General features: G+C 35.9%; 1 protein-coding gene across 2 annotated transcripts in view; it reads left to right on the forward strand.

Annotated features, from left to right (window-relative positions):
- The window catches only part of CACNA2D3 (calcium voltage-gated channel auxiliary subunit alpha2delta 3), a 378,091-nt gene that overhangs the window by 325,377 nt on the left and 35,980 nt on the right, over positions 1-16,734 (forward strand). For both annotated transcript variants that reach the window (XM_079316838.1, XM_079316837.1), the window contains 3 exons: positions 11,344-11,405; positions 12,260-12,304; positions 15,588-15,650. In XM_079316838.1, coding sequence (XP_079172964.1) covers positions 11,344-11,405; positions 12,260-12,304; positions 15,588-15,650 — 170 coding nt within the window. The remainder of the gene's footprint in view (positions 1-11,343; positions 11,406-12,259; positions 12,305-15,587; positions 15,651-16,734) is intronic.

Raw genomic sequence — 16,734 nt, forward strand, 5'->3', positions numbered from 1 at the left:
AGGCTTTTCCTTGGAAACTAAACACTACTTTTCTATATGCCATCAGCTGGTCATACTTTCACACACTGTTGCTTTCTTAGCTGGGGAGTAAAGGGATACCTGTTTAGAACTTCTGCAGAGAAAATGTGAGAAAGTTTTGAGAATGAAGTGGGAGTCACCTACTGCTTGATTCTCTTTGTCTAAATGGAACTTGGGTGAAATTATCACATAGAATGTTTCAGTTGCATCATAGTGCAGATTTGAACTAAAAATGTAAAAAGTTCTGTTTACCAACAATCCTCTTCTTTACTGTCATGGCACTCTTGCTAAGGCACCTCTTTAAATATTCCTAATTAGGTCTTTGGACCTGCTTCTTTTCCTAAAATATTAGGGAAATTTATCACCCTTCCATCAGCACAGAATTTGAACTGCAAGTGTGAATACATAGAACATCCTTTCTGGTGTTCTATGTCAGAATATTATGAACTGGTGAACAAAATACACCACTCAAAGATTCAAAATGTTTTACACCTTTTTGGACAGGTAATGGCACCTGTCAGACTTGGGTTTCTGGAGATTTCATTTGCCTATATCTGTGAGAAAAATCACTCTGAAGAAGAGAATCTGTTTGATTTTATTCCTATTTATAAGGTATGTTTAGACCAGGAACTGGTCTAAGCCTTCAGTGCTTCAGACCCTGGACCTATTTTGTCTTCATGGGCAGATGTTCTCTGATGGAAGTGTCACAGAAATCCAGATTCCATGCAATAATTTACATATATATAAATATTATAAAACATGATCAACTATGTAATTTTATAAAATAGATTATTTTATAGATAGAAGACCAGTTAACACACTTTAAGCACTTGCAATGCTGACATTTCCTGATTTTCAGAGATGGGCTGAAAAACTGAGGGTTTCCCATGGTAGAAACTTTGCTGAAAATGTTTCTTCTGGTAATGTAATTAGGAAGTATTGGCTCCAGTTAATGTAACTTAAATAAAACATGTTGTCCTCAGCAAACTCGTTAAACAGGCATAGCCTTGTCTGAAAGGAAAACAGGGACATATAGTGTTTCCATGGAAACTCAGTTATAATTCTGATTTGTGAATATGAGCATAATCAGCACTACAATCTAAACTCATTCAATTAAATGAGTCTTAGTTGTGAAGTCAACACAGTAAAAAAGTGTCTGCACACATGCCAGAGTCAGAGCCTTCCAGCCCTGTAGATGCTTTTTATCTGCACTTTAAAACAGAATGAAGCAGGGAAACTTGTGTGAGACCCTTCTCTTTTTGCCTTCTGTGGCCATTTGTGCCATTTTAATGCAAAAAAACTATATAAGAATATAAACTGTTTAAATATACTTTATTGGAGTTTGTTGTAATTTAATGCATCTTAATATGTGGGTTTGATTTCCTTTTATTTCAAATAAAAGTAAGGAGTGCTTTTCCCTTAGTGTAGGGCATATCTGTCCTGTACTATGAGAGAATGGAGAAGATAATGTTTGCTACCATTGTAGATGTGCTGAGAAGATTTATTAATTCAGGAAATCATGCTCCAGCTTTTTTTTTTTTTATATTTTTTTTTTGTAAAACAGCAGGGAAAAAAAAAAAAAGAATTTACTGAATTTGCCTTAATTAGAAAATTAAATATGTTATAGGAGAACTTCCATGAGAACCTTTGCCATTTATAAATATCTACATTTTGGAAAATGATATTTCAAAGTTATTTTGATGCCTAGGAATGTGATAGAGACCTCAGATATGATAATGCCCAGCATTTACTGATGGCAGTGGAAAGCCCATTAGGATCAGCCTGCCTTTGGTGTGTGCTTCAAGAGCTATAAAATCCTGGCCTTTGCAAGGTTCACTTTGCTTGTAAGTCAATAACAGGTTTGCCTCTACAGCAACACAATCTCTGGAAAGTCCTGCCAAGAATCCTTTCTTTGAGGGGAGTTCTGGGGGGGTTGTGCTCTCCAGAGCTCCATTCTGGAAGGGGCTTCATGTTCTTACCTTGTGCTGGGCATCCCTTGGCTCTCACAGACTCCAGTGAGCAGCAGCAGTGCTCAACACATTCCAGGCAAAAGCCTCAGCTGAATTTGCACTATCAGGCACCTTATTAGAAAGAAAAGCTATTTTGTATGATAAATCCTTAGTTTAATGTATAATCAGACAGCTCCCTTTCAGAAACCTTCCTGATTTATTTCAAAGCTATTACATTAAAGAGGATTACATTTGGTGCCCATTATATTGATTTCCTTCAAAACTTACCAATTTATACTTCTAAAATATGCCTTAAGACTGTATTGACAGCTAAATCCTACTCATCATTAGTATATAAATTATAATAGACTACTTGTTGAAGCATCTGGATAGCAGTTTATGTGAAGTAAGTAATGGTCCATTTGTACTTTTATTGTGAAAGTCATGTCAGCACTTACACTATTCCAGAAGTTAATAACTCACCCAGAGAAGTTCACTTATGGTCATAACTTGGCACACAGATCTCGGGCAATGCAAACTTGAAAAATGTGTCAATGCCTTTTAATTTTATCAGTCTCAACATTTTTTAAAAGCCCTTTTTCTTTGTTTTTTTTTTCATGAAGTACTAATTAAAAACATTTCTTAATTTTGCATTTGATTATAAGTTGGTCCATATATTGTTCTTTGTATTTTGTCACTTCAAAGAGGTCCTTTCATATTTTTTAGTGAACAAAATGAGCTGTTGCTTAATTGTCAGCAATATGAAAACACCTCTTAATATATGAATAATCACCAGATAAGCCATAAGCAACCATTTCTGCTGGCACCTATGCAGGCTTATGCAGCAATTCTGAAGAGGCTGATTTCTTATTTTTCCTGAAATCTGGTAAGACAAGTAAATAGAAAGCTGTCATGCTACCCCTGATTGCTTGGCCTCTTGGATGGCATTAGCTGTTTTCCAGTTCATGGGCATGAGCTTCAACACATTAAATAAAGCAAAAGATAAATTGTTTTCCCCAATACAGGGGGAAATTTATTTCCCCAGTACAGGTCATTGCTGAGAGGTATGGTTAACATTTCTTGGCCATGTTTCAAAATTGTAGCAGTAAAATGTTCTTATGAAATAAATTTACGTAAATGTGAAAATGTTCAGATTACAGCCAGTGTTAATCCGTAGTTTTAGAACTTTCAAGTGAGGTATTTATGGTATTTCTTTTTATTTAAGACATAAAAGGTAGGAGAATATGAAAGAGAAGAAAATGTATATTTCAGTATACTGGAAAATCTCAGTGTAATTACTCTAAGATAACTTTCTATTCCTGACATGGTCTAAACCTCCAGTTCTGGAGATTTCATGAATGATAGTTTATACTCAAATGCTAACTCCTATTTTGCTGAATTAAGATGCAAATGTGTTCTTTTCTACACAGATATTTAATAAAAATACATTTTTGATCCAAAAATTAAAAGAGCAGGCAAACAGATCTGCTTTTGCAGATAATACTCGTCATGGAAAAGTTCAACATCTATATCTTTTGCTGTTACTGTTTTGTAAAATTGTTCAGTAAAAGACACAAACATAAATCAGGTTGCAAATCCACCAGTTATTTTCTTTTTACTTGCAACTGTGGAATACCATGGTACTACTCAATTCAAAAAACACATAAAATATGTGCACTGAGTTTTTTGTCATTTTCTAAATGCATTTACCATGCAGTTAAACAGCAAAAACATGGTTAAAATAGTGATCTCAGAAAAATAAAAACATGAGAACTATTCTGGAGCATTACAGTAAACATTGGGTGCATGAATCATCCAGTGGATATGGTGTTGAAAGGCTGGAGATTTTTGCTCATTATGAGGCCCTTCTTATGTGTTATTTGACTTCAAGAAATATGACTCATATTTTCAGTAATTCAGAGTAATTTGCTAATCAGAGTATAGCACAAACATTTTGTGGAGATTATCACTATTAAATAAGAGATCCAATACTTATTTCTAAACAGTGTCAGATAAAATGTCAGTGTTGGCTCATTCAATGTCCCCAGCTTGGTTTGACTAATGAGATTTCACATTTCAGAGACTTTGTAGGGACACAAATCCCTGTGACAGCAGCAGGGAGGGAGTGGTTGGTGCTCAGTGTGTTCTGCAGGAAGGAAATTTTGGGTTTGATCAGATCCTCCCCTTGCAAGGATTGCTACCAGCAGAACCTGTTGTTGAGATGTTGGGCATGGGTTGGACTTGATGATCCTGAAGGTCTCTTCCAACCTAGTCATTCTGTGAATTCTGTGAATCTGGGCCCCAGGTCTGTGGTGGAGGGCATTGAACTGCCAGGAGACAAACTGGACAGAGAACTCATGAGTTCACTTTGCAGTGGATGCCACAATATTTATCTTAAATGTCTCATCTAAAGTATTCTGTGTCTGGCAGTAGGAAACTTGTACCCATTCTTCCATGGCAGGATTTCAATTTGGTTTGGAAATTACGATAGAAGCTTTGCCCATGTCTCAGATCAGCCTTCTCACTATGCTGAGAGATGTAGAAAGAGATGATTTTTTTTTTTTTTTTTTTTGGTTAACCTGCTTAGGAAGTAGCCAGAATCAAGTCTGCAAATAAAATTCGATCAAGGCTTCAATATGTTGTGTTTTAGCCACAAGTAGAAGCAGAAAGTCTTATATATCCTAAGAGAATCCAGTCACAGGATATTCAGATAAATATCCTAATTTCTGGCTGTTTGTCTGGACTTTGAGCCTCTTAAGGTTCCTTAATTGCCAGCTTGAAACCACAGCCTTTTGGCTGAGATGGAAAGGTAGTCTGGTTATGCTGCTTTAAACTAGGACCTCAGCTGTGAGAAGTAAAGCTTTTTCTGAGAACTTGACAAGTCCTGGATCTTCCCTTAAGATTTATAAAAGTGCTTACAAATACATACTGTTCCTATTTTCCATTTCAGCCATGGGTTGTGCTCAAATAGCAAGAAAACCCTATAAAAACTAAAAAATGGTTAGGGAGTTATAAAAATACTCTCACTGCTTCATTATTTTAACATTACTGTGGTCAAATTTCAATCTTCACATGCTTCCTATACCGTTGGAATTCAGAATTATTTGTCAGAGCAGTGGCCGTGTAGGAGATGCTGGAAGAAAGTTGAAGGCTCGTAGGAATTCATAAAAGCTCTGCCACCAGCACAGTTTCCTCTGTGATGATTCTTGCCTTGTTTCTGCAGCCTGCTGAAACTTCCTGGGGCTAAAAGCAGTGCTACTCAGCTTTCTTCTTTATTATTTTTTCTTCTTATAATGGAATGAGCCAGGTGTAAGTAGGTATCAGCTATTTTCTAAAAGTCACAGGGAGGATTTTCTCCTTTATGCTGTCACTGTACATCTTGCATTCCTCAGGAACAAGGCACCTGCCTTTCCAACAAAGTGCACTTAGTGTAAATTTGCATGTCCAGGGGTTCCTCCAGGCTTATGGGAGGATTGTTTCAGGGGTTTTTTTTGTGTTTTTTTAAAGTTACAGATGGATTCCCAAGTACTTCCCTCGAGATTTGCTCCTGCTACACAAAGTTTATTGTGGAGTAAGTGAGCAGATTTCTGTGGGAGCTTTTGTCACAGTGTTGGCAGCACTATCAGCTGCTATCCTGTAAAGTTTGGGATGCAGGATGATGTTTCAGTGATAATTTATAGATAACCTATTTCCCTCCAAGATCCTCTCTGAAGATTCCTGAAAAGGCAATGGACTTCCAGTCACCAATGTCTATATTTTTTATGTTTACACTCAATTTATATCCTTTTTCCTTTTCCTGCTGCTCCTGCTGCTACTTCATTAGTCCTCCAGAAGGAAGATGTGTGTCAGGGAGTCAAAGGGAGTCTGGTTTATGATGATGTTCACAGACTGCCCTCCACAGTTCAGTTTGTCAGGGCTTGGCTGCAAACCAAGCCCTTCATCTTTCCCTGGTGGTTTGAGTTTGGATGAACTTTGGCCTCCCAGCAATCATCATCCTGCTCCCCTTTCAGCTTGGCCTCACATCAGCTTCCAGCATCTCCTCCCTTTCTGCTTGAGCTTGGCCTCCAGGAAACCCCATTTGCCTCCCCTCTGCCTTGGTAGTCTCCATGCAACGTCTTCCACCACTGATTCTAAAAATCTTCTGGAAGAGAAGAGGAAGGTATAGATAAAAGGGAAAAGATCAGTGACAAGAAAACTGAATGAAATATGAAGTTTGGAAAGGTGAGACTGCATTTTATTGTGCAAGGAAACTGGACCTGGGATCAGCAGCACTCTGGGAAGTGCCCAATTCACAAGTGCTTGTTCACATTTTTATATTCCTGCATATGATGTAGGAATGACTGCCACTGAGAATACAGCTATGTTGGGTGATACTGAAGCATAAATTTGTTATTTATTACATGACAATATTATTGCCTATAGTAATGCCTATATAATTATATTATAGAGAGCTCCTGTTGGAATACCTCTGATTTGTTAGCTAAGACTTCCTTGAATTGAGCGGAGAAAAATATCTAGATTTTATTTTTAACTATTCCACATAAAACACCTATGTGTTATAAGGTTTTAAAATAATCTTTAGTGGTAGGAGTCTTCTGTTAAACTGTTGGCTTCTCTTGACAGTTATGGTGTTTATTTCTCAGGATTATGCACTGGGGTGTAGAGCCAGTGTCTCCTTTGCCTGAGCTGAACACTGAAGACAGATTTTGAACTGAAACAGATTTAACATATTTAGGTATGAATAGAAGTGAAATCAACTTTTTAAAAAGTATTTAAGTGTGTTCTGGAATATTTCACATGTAGTTATTATGTATTTTAAAAGATGATAATCAAAGTTAATGCTAGTAGGGAGAAAGAAGAGCATCTTAAAGAGTCTAAGCTCAATTCACAAAGGTCATACAGATTGAAAAATAATCCTGCTACAATCTGTGTCCAACATTTCTTATTTTGAAGCCAAGTTAAACCTCATTTAAGATAATTCCATCAGAAATAGGAGGCCAAAATATCCTTAAGATTTTAGACATCTTTTATGCATGAGGGAGTCTTAATCTCTACTGTATTCTATGGGAAAAGGAATGGAAACCTTAAGATATTTTAGTAACATTTGCTGATCTAGTGCTTACATACAGAGTTATAGGTATTTCAGAGAATGGAAATCCCTTTAGATTTTGCTACTTTTTCCTATAATCGTGTATGTAGAATCCATTTGTCAGGTTTGTAGGGAGACTCAGCTCCTCTCTTGCCTGAAATAAATCAGTCTAATCTATTTTCCTCTCTTATTTTAAGTAGGAAATTATTCTTTTTACTTAGAACCTAAGAAGGATTCTAAGGCTTTGCACAGAAGTAATTTGTTGAGGAAGGATTTCCTTATCTTCTTGTCTTTTTGCTTAACCATGGAGATTGAAATGAACACAAGCAATCCTGATCTATTCTGAGTAGTTATTTGTTTTCCTTCATGTTTGCCTTGGTACTAAGCAGCCCTGAGCCATGTAGCATTTGAGCACTTCCAAGTACTTCCATCCTGAAAGCAACCCACTGAGAGAGTAAAATATTACCTTCAGCCATGGAATCAATGCACAAGGAAATTACTTACTTAACAATAATTATCACTGAGCCAAGAATTTAACTTTGTCATTCTCAACCATCTGTTATTTCATAGGGTCTGCACTACAAAAATAGCAGCCACTTTATTAAACAGAGAGAAGAAATCTCAGGGAGTTAATAACTGTTTTCCATAGGCAGAATGAAAGGTTTTTATTTGTATCACCTAAGTCAATTTGCTAATGTGGTTAAAGAAAATTATTTGATTTACAGTATTTGTTTGAAATGGTACATTTTGTGTTACATAACAGAAAATACCCCTCTATCAGCTCCCATGCATTGCTCTCCTGCCTGCCCTCAGCTCCAGCCCTCCCTCCTCTGTGACACTGGAGAAAAGGCTGCAGTGAACACAAAACTCATTTTTCCTGGCTGAACAATTTTTGTCCTTTGGCCATTTTTGTTGAACCAAGCCCCTACATGTGGAAGAATACTTTATACTTTGAAGTGCATGTTCCACACAAAGGTCAGTTTTTGTTATTTGTGGAAATTATCTGGTTACCTTCCCCAACAATATATAGAAAAATTTCAGTGCAATTTCAACTTTTTAATCTACATCTCTGTGTAGCTGTTACACTCAGAAGGCTAAACTAGGAATTAGTGACATAGGAGATATATTTTTAAAGTTTCCTTTTCCCCCCTCATGTAGCCAGTTTGTAAAACACACATTTAAATATTGTGTGGCTTGGAGCACAGATATTTTATTTTGAAGTTCTCAAATGCTAAAGGGTTAGTGATTGCTCAGGGGAATATATTGGCTCAAAAACCTTTTAAAGTGTATTTGAATAGCTCTTATGATCATTCAATGACCAGACCAAAAAAATGTCACCTTCTAGTCACAAAACTCTTGAAAAGCTCAGGAGGGAAAAACCTGTGAAGTGTTTTAGTATCACATGAGGGGTTGAAAAGAAAATAATTTTCTTATTCCTTAAAACTATTAATTCTTTCAAATTTGGAGGCATTCAAATAATTTTCAGCTGTATTTTAGGAACTATTAATAATTTTCACTTATTATATATTATGTGGCATATATAATATTTAGAAGCTACTCATTCTGTGACAGGGAAGTTCCTGTGTTGAACTGTGCAAGGAACAATGTGCAAATAAGACAAAATTGTGAGATTAAAATCTCATATTAAGATGGACCTCTCCAAAAACCTGCCTAATGCTGCTTTCACCATGCCATGTTTGAGATGTGTTCTCTCCTCCTACCCTGCAAGCACAGGTAGAGATCATAGAATGATTTAGATGGGAAAATACCTTTAGCTCATCAAGCCCAACTGTAAATCAAGTCCAGCCATCATGTAGTTGACATCATGTAATAGTTCATTATTTAATACCAGGCCAAAGGATTTCAAAACTAATTGAGGGATTATTTCAGAATGGGAATATGTTAAAGTGTTGCTGTTGTAATGTTGTATTGTACCTTGACCAGAGGGGATGGTTTGTTTTACCCTCTTTTAGGGCATTGTACCTCAGAGATTAGTGATACAATTCTTTTCAAAGTTAGATAAATAAACTAAATTCTTTTTTAAAGACAGGCAATAGCAAAATTGATAATCCTTGTACCTTCATTTTCTGCACAAATTACCCTACTGCTGAAACTGTGGAATCCACTCAAGTAGGAGCAGCCCCAATATTCCTCAATGTCTTTTATTTTCCCTCACAATCTGTCCAAGAAAGCACCAAAATCTTTGAGTTGCTACTATAAAACCAAACCTTTAGCTGCCCTTTCTCATCCTCATGGGGAGGGATGCTCTGCATTTCATAGAAATTAATCCCAGCACTTCAATTGTTGTTTTGCTGCAGCATTCCATTGTGGCTCAGTGAAACATGCACATGGAATCTTTTACAGATGGGCTTTGCTGAAATTATCTTGTTACTGTTTCAGATTCTGTTGTGGTGGGTTTTGTACAGGACACGGAAAACTTTCCGTGCAGATTGTCTCTCTTTGTGAGGAAGGTTCTGAGCTGTAAAGTTACAACTTTTCTAAAAAACATTTACACTTAAATCAGAATCCTAAGATAATTTAGAGTGGGAGGGATCTCCTGAGCTCACCTAGTCAAAAATCCTCCTCAAATTTGTATATACATATAATTTCATTAGGGGAGAACAAGAGTTTTCACTCTTCAATTAATGTTTATTATACTTTTATTAACTTTCATTAACATTTTTCAAGAACAGCAGTTTTCTGGGTACTGGTATCTCTAACAGTGTGAACTCCATAGGACTGAGCTTATCAGGACCTTAAGTGAACAATATCAAAGTCCACACATCTCTGCCTGTTACAAGCACATGAGATTGACTCTTCCCATGCTGGCACAGCATCCAGAAGATTTCCTGGTGGAAAGTTCCTGAAAGTGTCTGTGGGTGTTTTTTACCTGCATTTCAGAAAAAGCAGGTAGGGTGTGCAAGGAGTGAGCCCAAAGGCAAGCAGTAGATGAAGCAAATGTGCTGCTTGGCACATCTTCTCATGGACCATGACATTAATGGTAATAAAAGGTAGCTGGAGAGTCTCTGGTGTTTATTCAAAAGAAGAACTTAATTTCTCTACTTACTTTCAGAAGCAAAACCATCCATGAGTTACAGATAGCAGAAAAATATTTATAACCTGCTCTAATAAGAAAATTCCTTATGCAATTTCACATCCCATTGTATCATTCTATTGCAGATTTCATTTCACATACTTTTCCTTACCTGCTAACACAAATGTGTGCATGACATCAGTGAGTGTGTATTTGCAATAACAAGTACCAATAATCTAAATGTAAATATGCTTTTAATCCATTCCTGCTGTAGGCCCTAGAGGAGGAATGAATAAATGAAATTTCATTCAGTTTTCCAAAACAACTTTGGTTTTTTTTTTTTTTTTTGAGGCTTTGTTGTTTAAAAAATAAGAATTTTCTAGGATCTAGATCTTCAGACTTTTAAAGCTTCTTTAGCCTTTTTGAATTCTCTCAGTTTAGGCAACTGAAACCAGAAGAATCAACTGCTTTTGGAGCCTCTGCAAATCTCAGTGCTTTTTTATTGCTCTTCAATAGAAACAGTGATAGGAACATCAGACCAGGCTGGAAGAAAGGTTCACTGTGTTTGGCAGAATATAATCCCATCTGACTTTATGAGAAACACATAATTTAAACCAGTAGTAACTTGAATAGTGATTTTTTAAAATTGCAATCCATTAGCATTAATATAGTTTTTTTTAAAAAGTGATACCCAGTAATACTTGTCAGATACTTCTCTTTAACAGAATTATATGTAATACTCTTGACTTCCATTTTTTCAAATACATTTTTAATGCTTCTTGTGCTCCGCTGATAATTTATGGATTTAATGACCTAAGAACAAATCCTCACTTGAAGTGTTAACCAACATTTTCATGTTGTTTCAGCAAATCTTCATGGGTTTCAGTAGAAAACATATTGTGTGGGTTCCCTACAGCTGTTACATTGGTACCAGTAAAATATAAATGAGATTGGTGTGAACATAAATATGTTCAGTTTGTGGTTCTTTGATGTTAATTATGGAGACATGCAATTTGAATGATTGCTTTCCTTTTGCCATATGTATCCTTCACATCATACAAGCAGTATCTCCCTGTTTAAATGGTTTAAAATATGACTCTGTGGTGTCTTCAATTTAATTAGTTGTGGTTTTTTATTTTAGGGTTTAACTTTCTCTTTTCATTATGAAACCTTTTCTTCCTGCCTAATTTTAAAGAATCATTTTGAAGGAATTAAGTATGCTGGTTTTATTTATTTATTTTTGTCTTTCCCAGCTGTAGGTATCCAGATGAAACTTGAATTTTTCCAGAGGAAATTTTGGACTGCAAGCAGACAGGTATATTTCAAATTGAAGTTTTCTTTGTCATTGAATCCACAACACTTTTTAACTGTGGAAGTTATGATCTTGTCACAAGCAAACTATTGTAAAGAAACAATGTACTTGAACACTTGTTCTGGTTTTACATTTGGATACAGAAAAGGAGAATTCAGTGATGAAGAACAGTTGCTTGATTTTTGGAAGCAAGTAGCAAGTTTATTAATTTTAGGCCCCAATACATAAGGAGTTACTTTGTTGGCACATGATTTTTGTCCCTTAGAAAAAGTGTAAACAGTAAACAAAAGTGGGGTATTTGTTTCCAGTTATAGCAGAATCATGATTTTTCACTTAGGTTTTCTCTTTAAGTAACCGTAGGATCACACAGATCAATTAATAAAACTATGTTACTGAATCATGGTTGGCACTCAGAGCATTCAATAAACTTTACCTAAACCATTCAGGGGTAGAATCTGTACTCACTGAAGAGAATAATCAGGTACTTTTTAAATATTAGGAGATGCCATCCCTGGTTTGAGAATTGACTGGAATTGTGCTGTTACAGAAACTAAACTCTGACCCCACCCCTACTGGAGAATCTTCTCTGAATAGTCTCAAAGATTTGGGGTATGGAGGAGATTGTGTGTTTAAAGCAGTTGAAACTGAATTAACCCTTTCTCTGCAGAGTAGAACAGAACACCTTTGGTGAACGATTTAAAAGTTTGCTGGTCATTTTTTAGAATTAATTTAGATAAAGATGTAATCAATATCAACTCATTTAAAATCTTGCTCGTATGAATTTATAAAATGTTTTATTTTGTAATCATCAAATGAGAGTTGAAAGTATTTTATTGATTTTTTTATGTCATCTTTAGTGTGCATCTCTCGATGGCAGATGTGCTATAAGCTGTGATGATGAAGTAAGTATTCAACTGATTCTTTCCCATGTACACCTCCACTGCAGTAGATACAGCTGATGAATTTGACTTGAACATCTCATTCTACATTATGGTCTTTATCCCTTGAAAATATTACACAACTTAAATAGTGAGACTTTTGTTATGCCTGCTACAGATACCCACTGAATTACAAGGTTGACTCCAGTACCTCAAACGTGTTTTGCAATAATTTCTGCTTTGTGAATCCAGTTTGAGAAATTATTTGAAGCAGTGCTGAGGCATTTGTTTGCTACTTTATTGTTAATGACAAAGAAACCACTAGCAGTTTAAAGTCTTCTGCTAGACACCAGCAGGAACCATAAAACCATATGTAGAAAGTAGTAGTGTGAACATTGCTGATTTAGAGATTCCAGACCTTTTCTTAATGACAAAACACACTTGATACAAACAAATATCACAGTTCCTCTGGTGAGTCTGTTGACTTTCACACCCTCTCTCAATGACAAGAAAATATCTGCTGAACATCTACAGTATAAATTAAAACATTTAAAATTAAATATGAAGACATTAATGCAAATTGAATGGCACAATAGTCAATAAATATTAATGACTATTAATAATAACATGTTAATTGTAAGCATGTAAATGTAAAATAAAAGGAATCAATTGATGAGTGTGTGACACCTTTGATCCTAAAATAGAGACAACCCATTCATTAAAAATACTTCTTTTTCTTGAGAGCTTTGAATTTGCTCATTTATTCTTGTTTTCCGATGCCTCACATTTTATTTTAATGTTCTGTTTTCTTTCTTTTTCATTTTTGGTTTCTTAACCCATGTTACATTCCATTACTGTTATTGTATACTGGAGCTGTGAAAAATACATAGAGGACTTGGACTGGATCAAAGTTACTGTAGTTCAGATGTGTTCTCAGACCTCAGTTAACATTCTTGCTGTGTTTATTCTGGACTTCATGCCTGCAGTTTTACAAGCTCAGGGACTCTCCACCTATGGAACGTTCCCCTTGAAATCTGAAATTCACTGAACTTGAACCTTTAGGCAAACCTGAGCATAGTTCACTTCCAATACCTGTGAAACATTGTGAATTATCCCTCTTTTATACAGCTGTAGTCTATGCAAATGCTATTATCCTGTGCATAGATCTTATATCAGGAATCAGTTTGAGATTTGCTAGTAATGTGAAAATGCATTCTCCTACCCTTTGTCCATGCTAAAGTTAAATTACAAGCTGTTTCTTTAACACAGTAGTAATACTGAAAGTTATTTATCTTGCTGGCAACTGGTGAATGAACGACCCTAAATTAATATTTTTTCCTAGTTAATATTCCTAAAATGGATTGAAATAGAAACCCTCTTATCTTCACATTCCACAAAAAAAAATAAATATATTCCATTTATTGCACTATGCCTGTTTCCAATAACACTGCTAAAAATTAGTATCTTTTAAAGTTCTGAACTGTGCTAGTGAATAACTAAATCTTAGAGATTTGAGACATGGCTACTAATTCTTGAATTGAGCCAGTCTTTTCCCAACAGCACATAAGCCATAAACTATGAAATTAAGCCTACACTTTTTCTTGTCCAGCATGACTTCTTTTATTTATTTTCTATACTATGGAGAAATATTGTTTCTTAAGCAGTATCTTTAGATTAATCTTCCATGCATGAGCACTGCAAATATGTATCCTCAAAAGGTCTCTGTGTTGACTTAGCTCCTCTGCCATTCCAGTCGGTGGGAGGTTTCTGGCTGACTTTGGGGAGAGCAGTGTTGTGCTGCTGGAGCCTGCTTCTGAAATTCCATCCTTCACACACCATTGAGGTTAAGGAGCTGCCTCTTCTGAGTGCATCAGCTCTGCTCAGTTCCCTGCCAGCATCATCAGCTTTTCACATTGCATTTGCCAACTTTGGGCTTTCTAGCAGATCAAAGGTTGAAAATGAGTTGTTTCAACTTCCTTTCTGACAGATTTTCTGTCACTGGGGGTGCCTGTAGCTTGGGTTCTCCTGTTAAAATGAATATCCTGAATTTGCATTAGGGAATGATGCTCATTCTGAGCTTTTGCCTGATTTCAGCTGTTGTTTTTTTAAAAAAACTCTTAGCTAGCATTTCTGAAAATTTCTCCTCTTTGGCCCCACAGAACAGTACAAATATGTGGCCAGAATGAGAATCAGGCACATCTAAGCATCTCTGGAAATACCAGACTGCATTTTCACATCTTGCAGAGCTACTACTACATGGGGCTGCTTTCCTCCCCAAAACAGTGCAGAGATCTTGCTGGATGTGCACACTGTAGCAGAAAGAATATTTTGTTATATTTCTGTACAGCCCATTTGCAGCAGGAAAGGTTTTGAAGTAAAAACAAAGCCAGGAGGATTCCTGAATTGAAAGCTATTCTGCTTATTTTTTTCCTTTTATACAAATGTCATAGAAAATTCAATAAGCAAGAATGAAAATGTTGCTGATTTACACCAACAACAGAAATACAATAAATATTTAAGACTGAGATAGGTATTTGGCAATACTGAGGAAAAACTGAGTTATATCAAGGTTGCAGGGTCTGACTTGAATCTTATGTTTAAACTCTGCAGTGTAGTAATTAAAACTTTGCCTGTAGCAAGTAGTTGTAGGAGGTTAAAATGGTGCAAGTGTGTGTGGAGGGAAGCACTGAACTGGCTTTACCTTGTTTTACACAGTTCAGACGTCTGACCTACGAAAAGCTAACAGTCCTGCCTCTAAATCCAGTTCCCAATTAAAAATACAATTTGAAAAGCTTTAGGAGACCTGTGGGGCCTCTTTTACAGAAGTTTTTGGTCCCATCCCCCAATGAACAAATTAAAAAATATTACCTGGTCCCCTGTTGGTTCTGCAGGCTGACACTGTGTTTTCATTAATGCATCGTTAGGGTAATGACATTGGGCTGATGTTTTTCTCCAAACACAGAGAAGCTATCAGGAGCACTGAAGTTTTGTGCCTTTGCAAACTTTGCTATAAAGAAAACTTTTAAGAAGGGATTATAGAAACACAAAATTTTAGTTTTTGTGTTTCTTTGTAATTATCTTATATCCTCCCATTCTGTATACATCATTGTTTTGTTTTACATGAAAAAAAGCATAAAAATTAAATTGGGTAATATCCCATAATCAAGACTACATTTATTTTGAATTTATGTAAAATCTTATAACAACCTGAAGGTTTTACCCATTTAGAATTTACTTAGAAGTGCACAATTAACTTATTGCTGTATCCTAAAATCAAAAATTAAAATAGTATTTTATTATTTTTCAGACAATCAACTGTTACTTAATAGATAACAATGGATTTATATTAGTGTCTGAAGACTATCAACAGGTAAGTGTAAGATTTTTCTTGAGTCTTCTCATGTAACATATTAACCTAAAATAACTTTTTCTTAAAATAGGTCACCATCTGAAAATGGTAAGAAATTAGTGACATCAAATTTTTTTAAAATTCCTTCTACAGAGAATGTAAGATATTTTTTCTCACAGTTTCAGTCCCCTATTGGAGCAGGGTCTGTTCTTAAATTCATAAATGTTCCCTTTAAAGATCTTTCTCGCTGCAGAAGTGTTTGTCTTCTGTAAGAGGCATTTATTCCAAGAAAAAAAAAAAAATCCCTGTTCCATTTTTGTCCCATAGAAAGGTTGGGGAGGGGTGGGGGGGAGGACAGGGAGCTTTTACATTCAAATTTAGGAAAATGAGATTTTACAGAGCTGTTGGCTGAGGAGTTTGTTTTCTGAAGGGGATTACAGTCATTGAAGGATTAAAACTAAGCCCTCAGCATCACAATGGAGATGACAAGAAATATAATTATCACAGAATCATAAAACGTTTTGCTCAATCCTGCAAACCTTATGAAGGACCCATCACCATTCTCATTAACTTTTGCCTGAAAAATGCTGGGATGGTGCCCCAGTGATGCCAGAATTGTCTGAAGTTGAACTTGTTGGGATTGTGAGTAGGAATAGCCACACTCCTACTTAGCCCTCAGCTGAATTAAATTTGTTATGATGAGCATGACCTAAGGAATACACTCATTATGGGATGATCTTGATACACTTCAAACATGTTTGTCTATTTCCCCTTTTGGTGCTGTTACTGTTTACAGGTTCACACCTGTGACTTGTGTCAATGATTTGCCAGCTCATGGCTGCCTGTGGCCAATAATTTTTAGGAAGAGATGTGTTTTTTGGTAGTCATCTGATAAGAGCTGTTACATATTCCTCTGAATAGTTTGGACTGTTGCACCAGAAGTAGGCTGGAAATGTGTTATGAACTGTTTTATTAGTTAAATGAATCCAAGTACAAGAGAGACAGCAGAGAAGTCTCTCTGTTTATGAAAATCTATAATAAGATTGTATTAGTCTGTGTCTGTTTTATATACAGTGTGTATACAGGCTGTTGTGGATAGAGAAGG

This window comes from Erithacus rubecula (assembly GCF_903797595.1).
Source record: "Erithacus rubecula genome assembly, chromosome: 13".
Lineage (NCBI taxonomy): Eukaryota > Metazoa > Chordata > Aves > Passeriformes > Muscicapidae > Erithacus > Erithacus rubecula.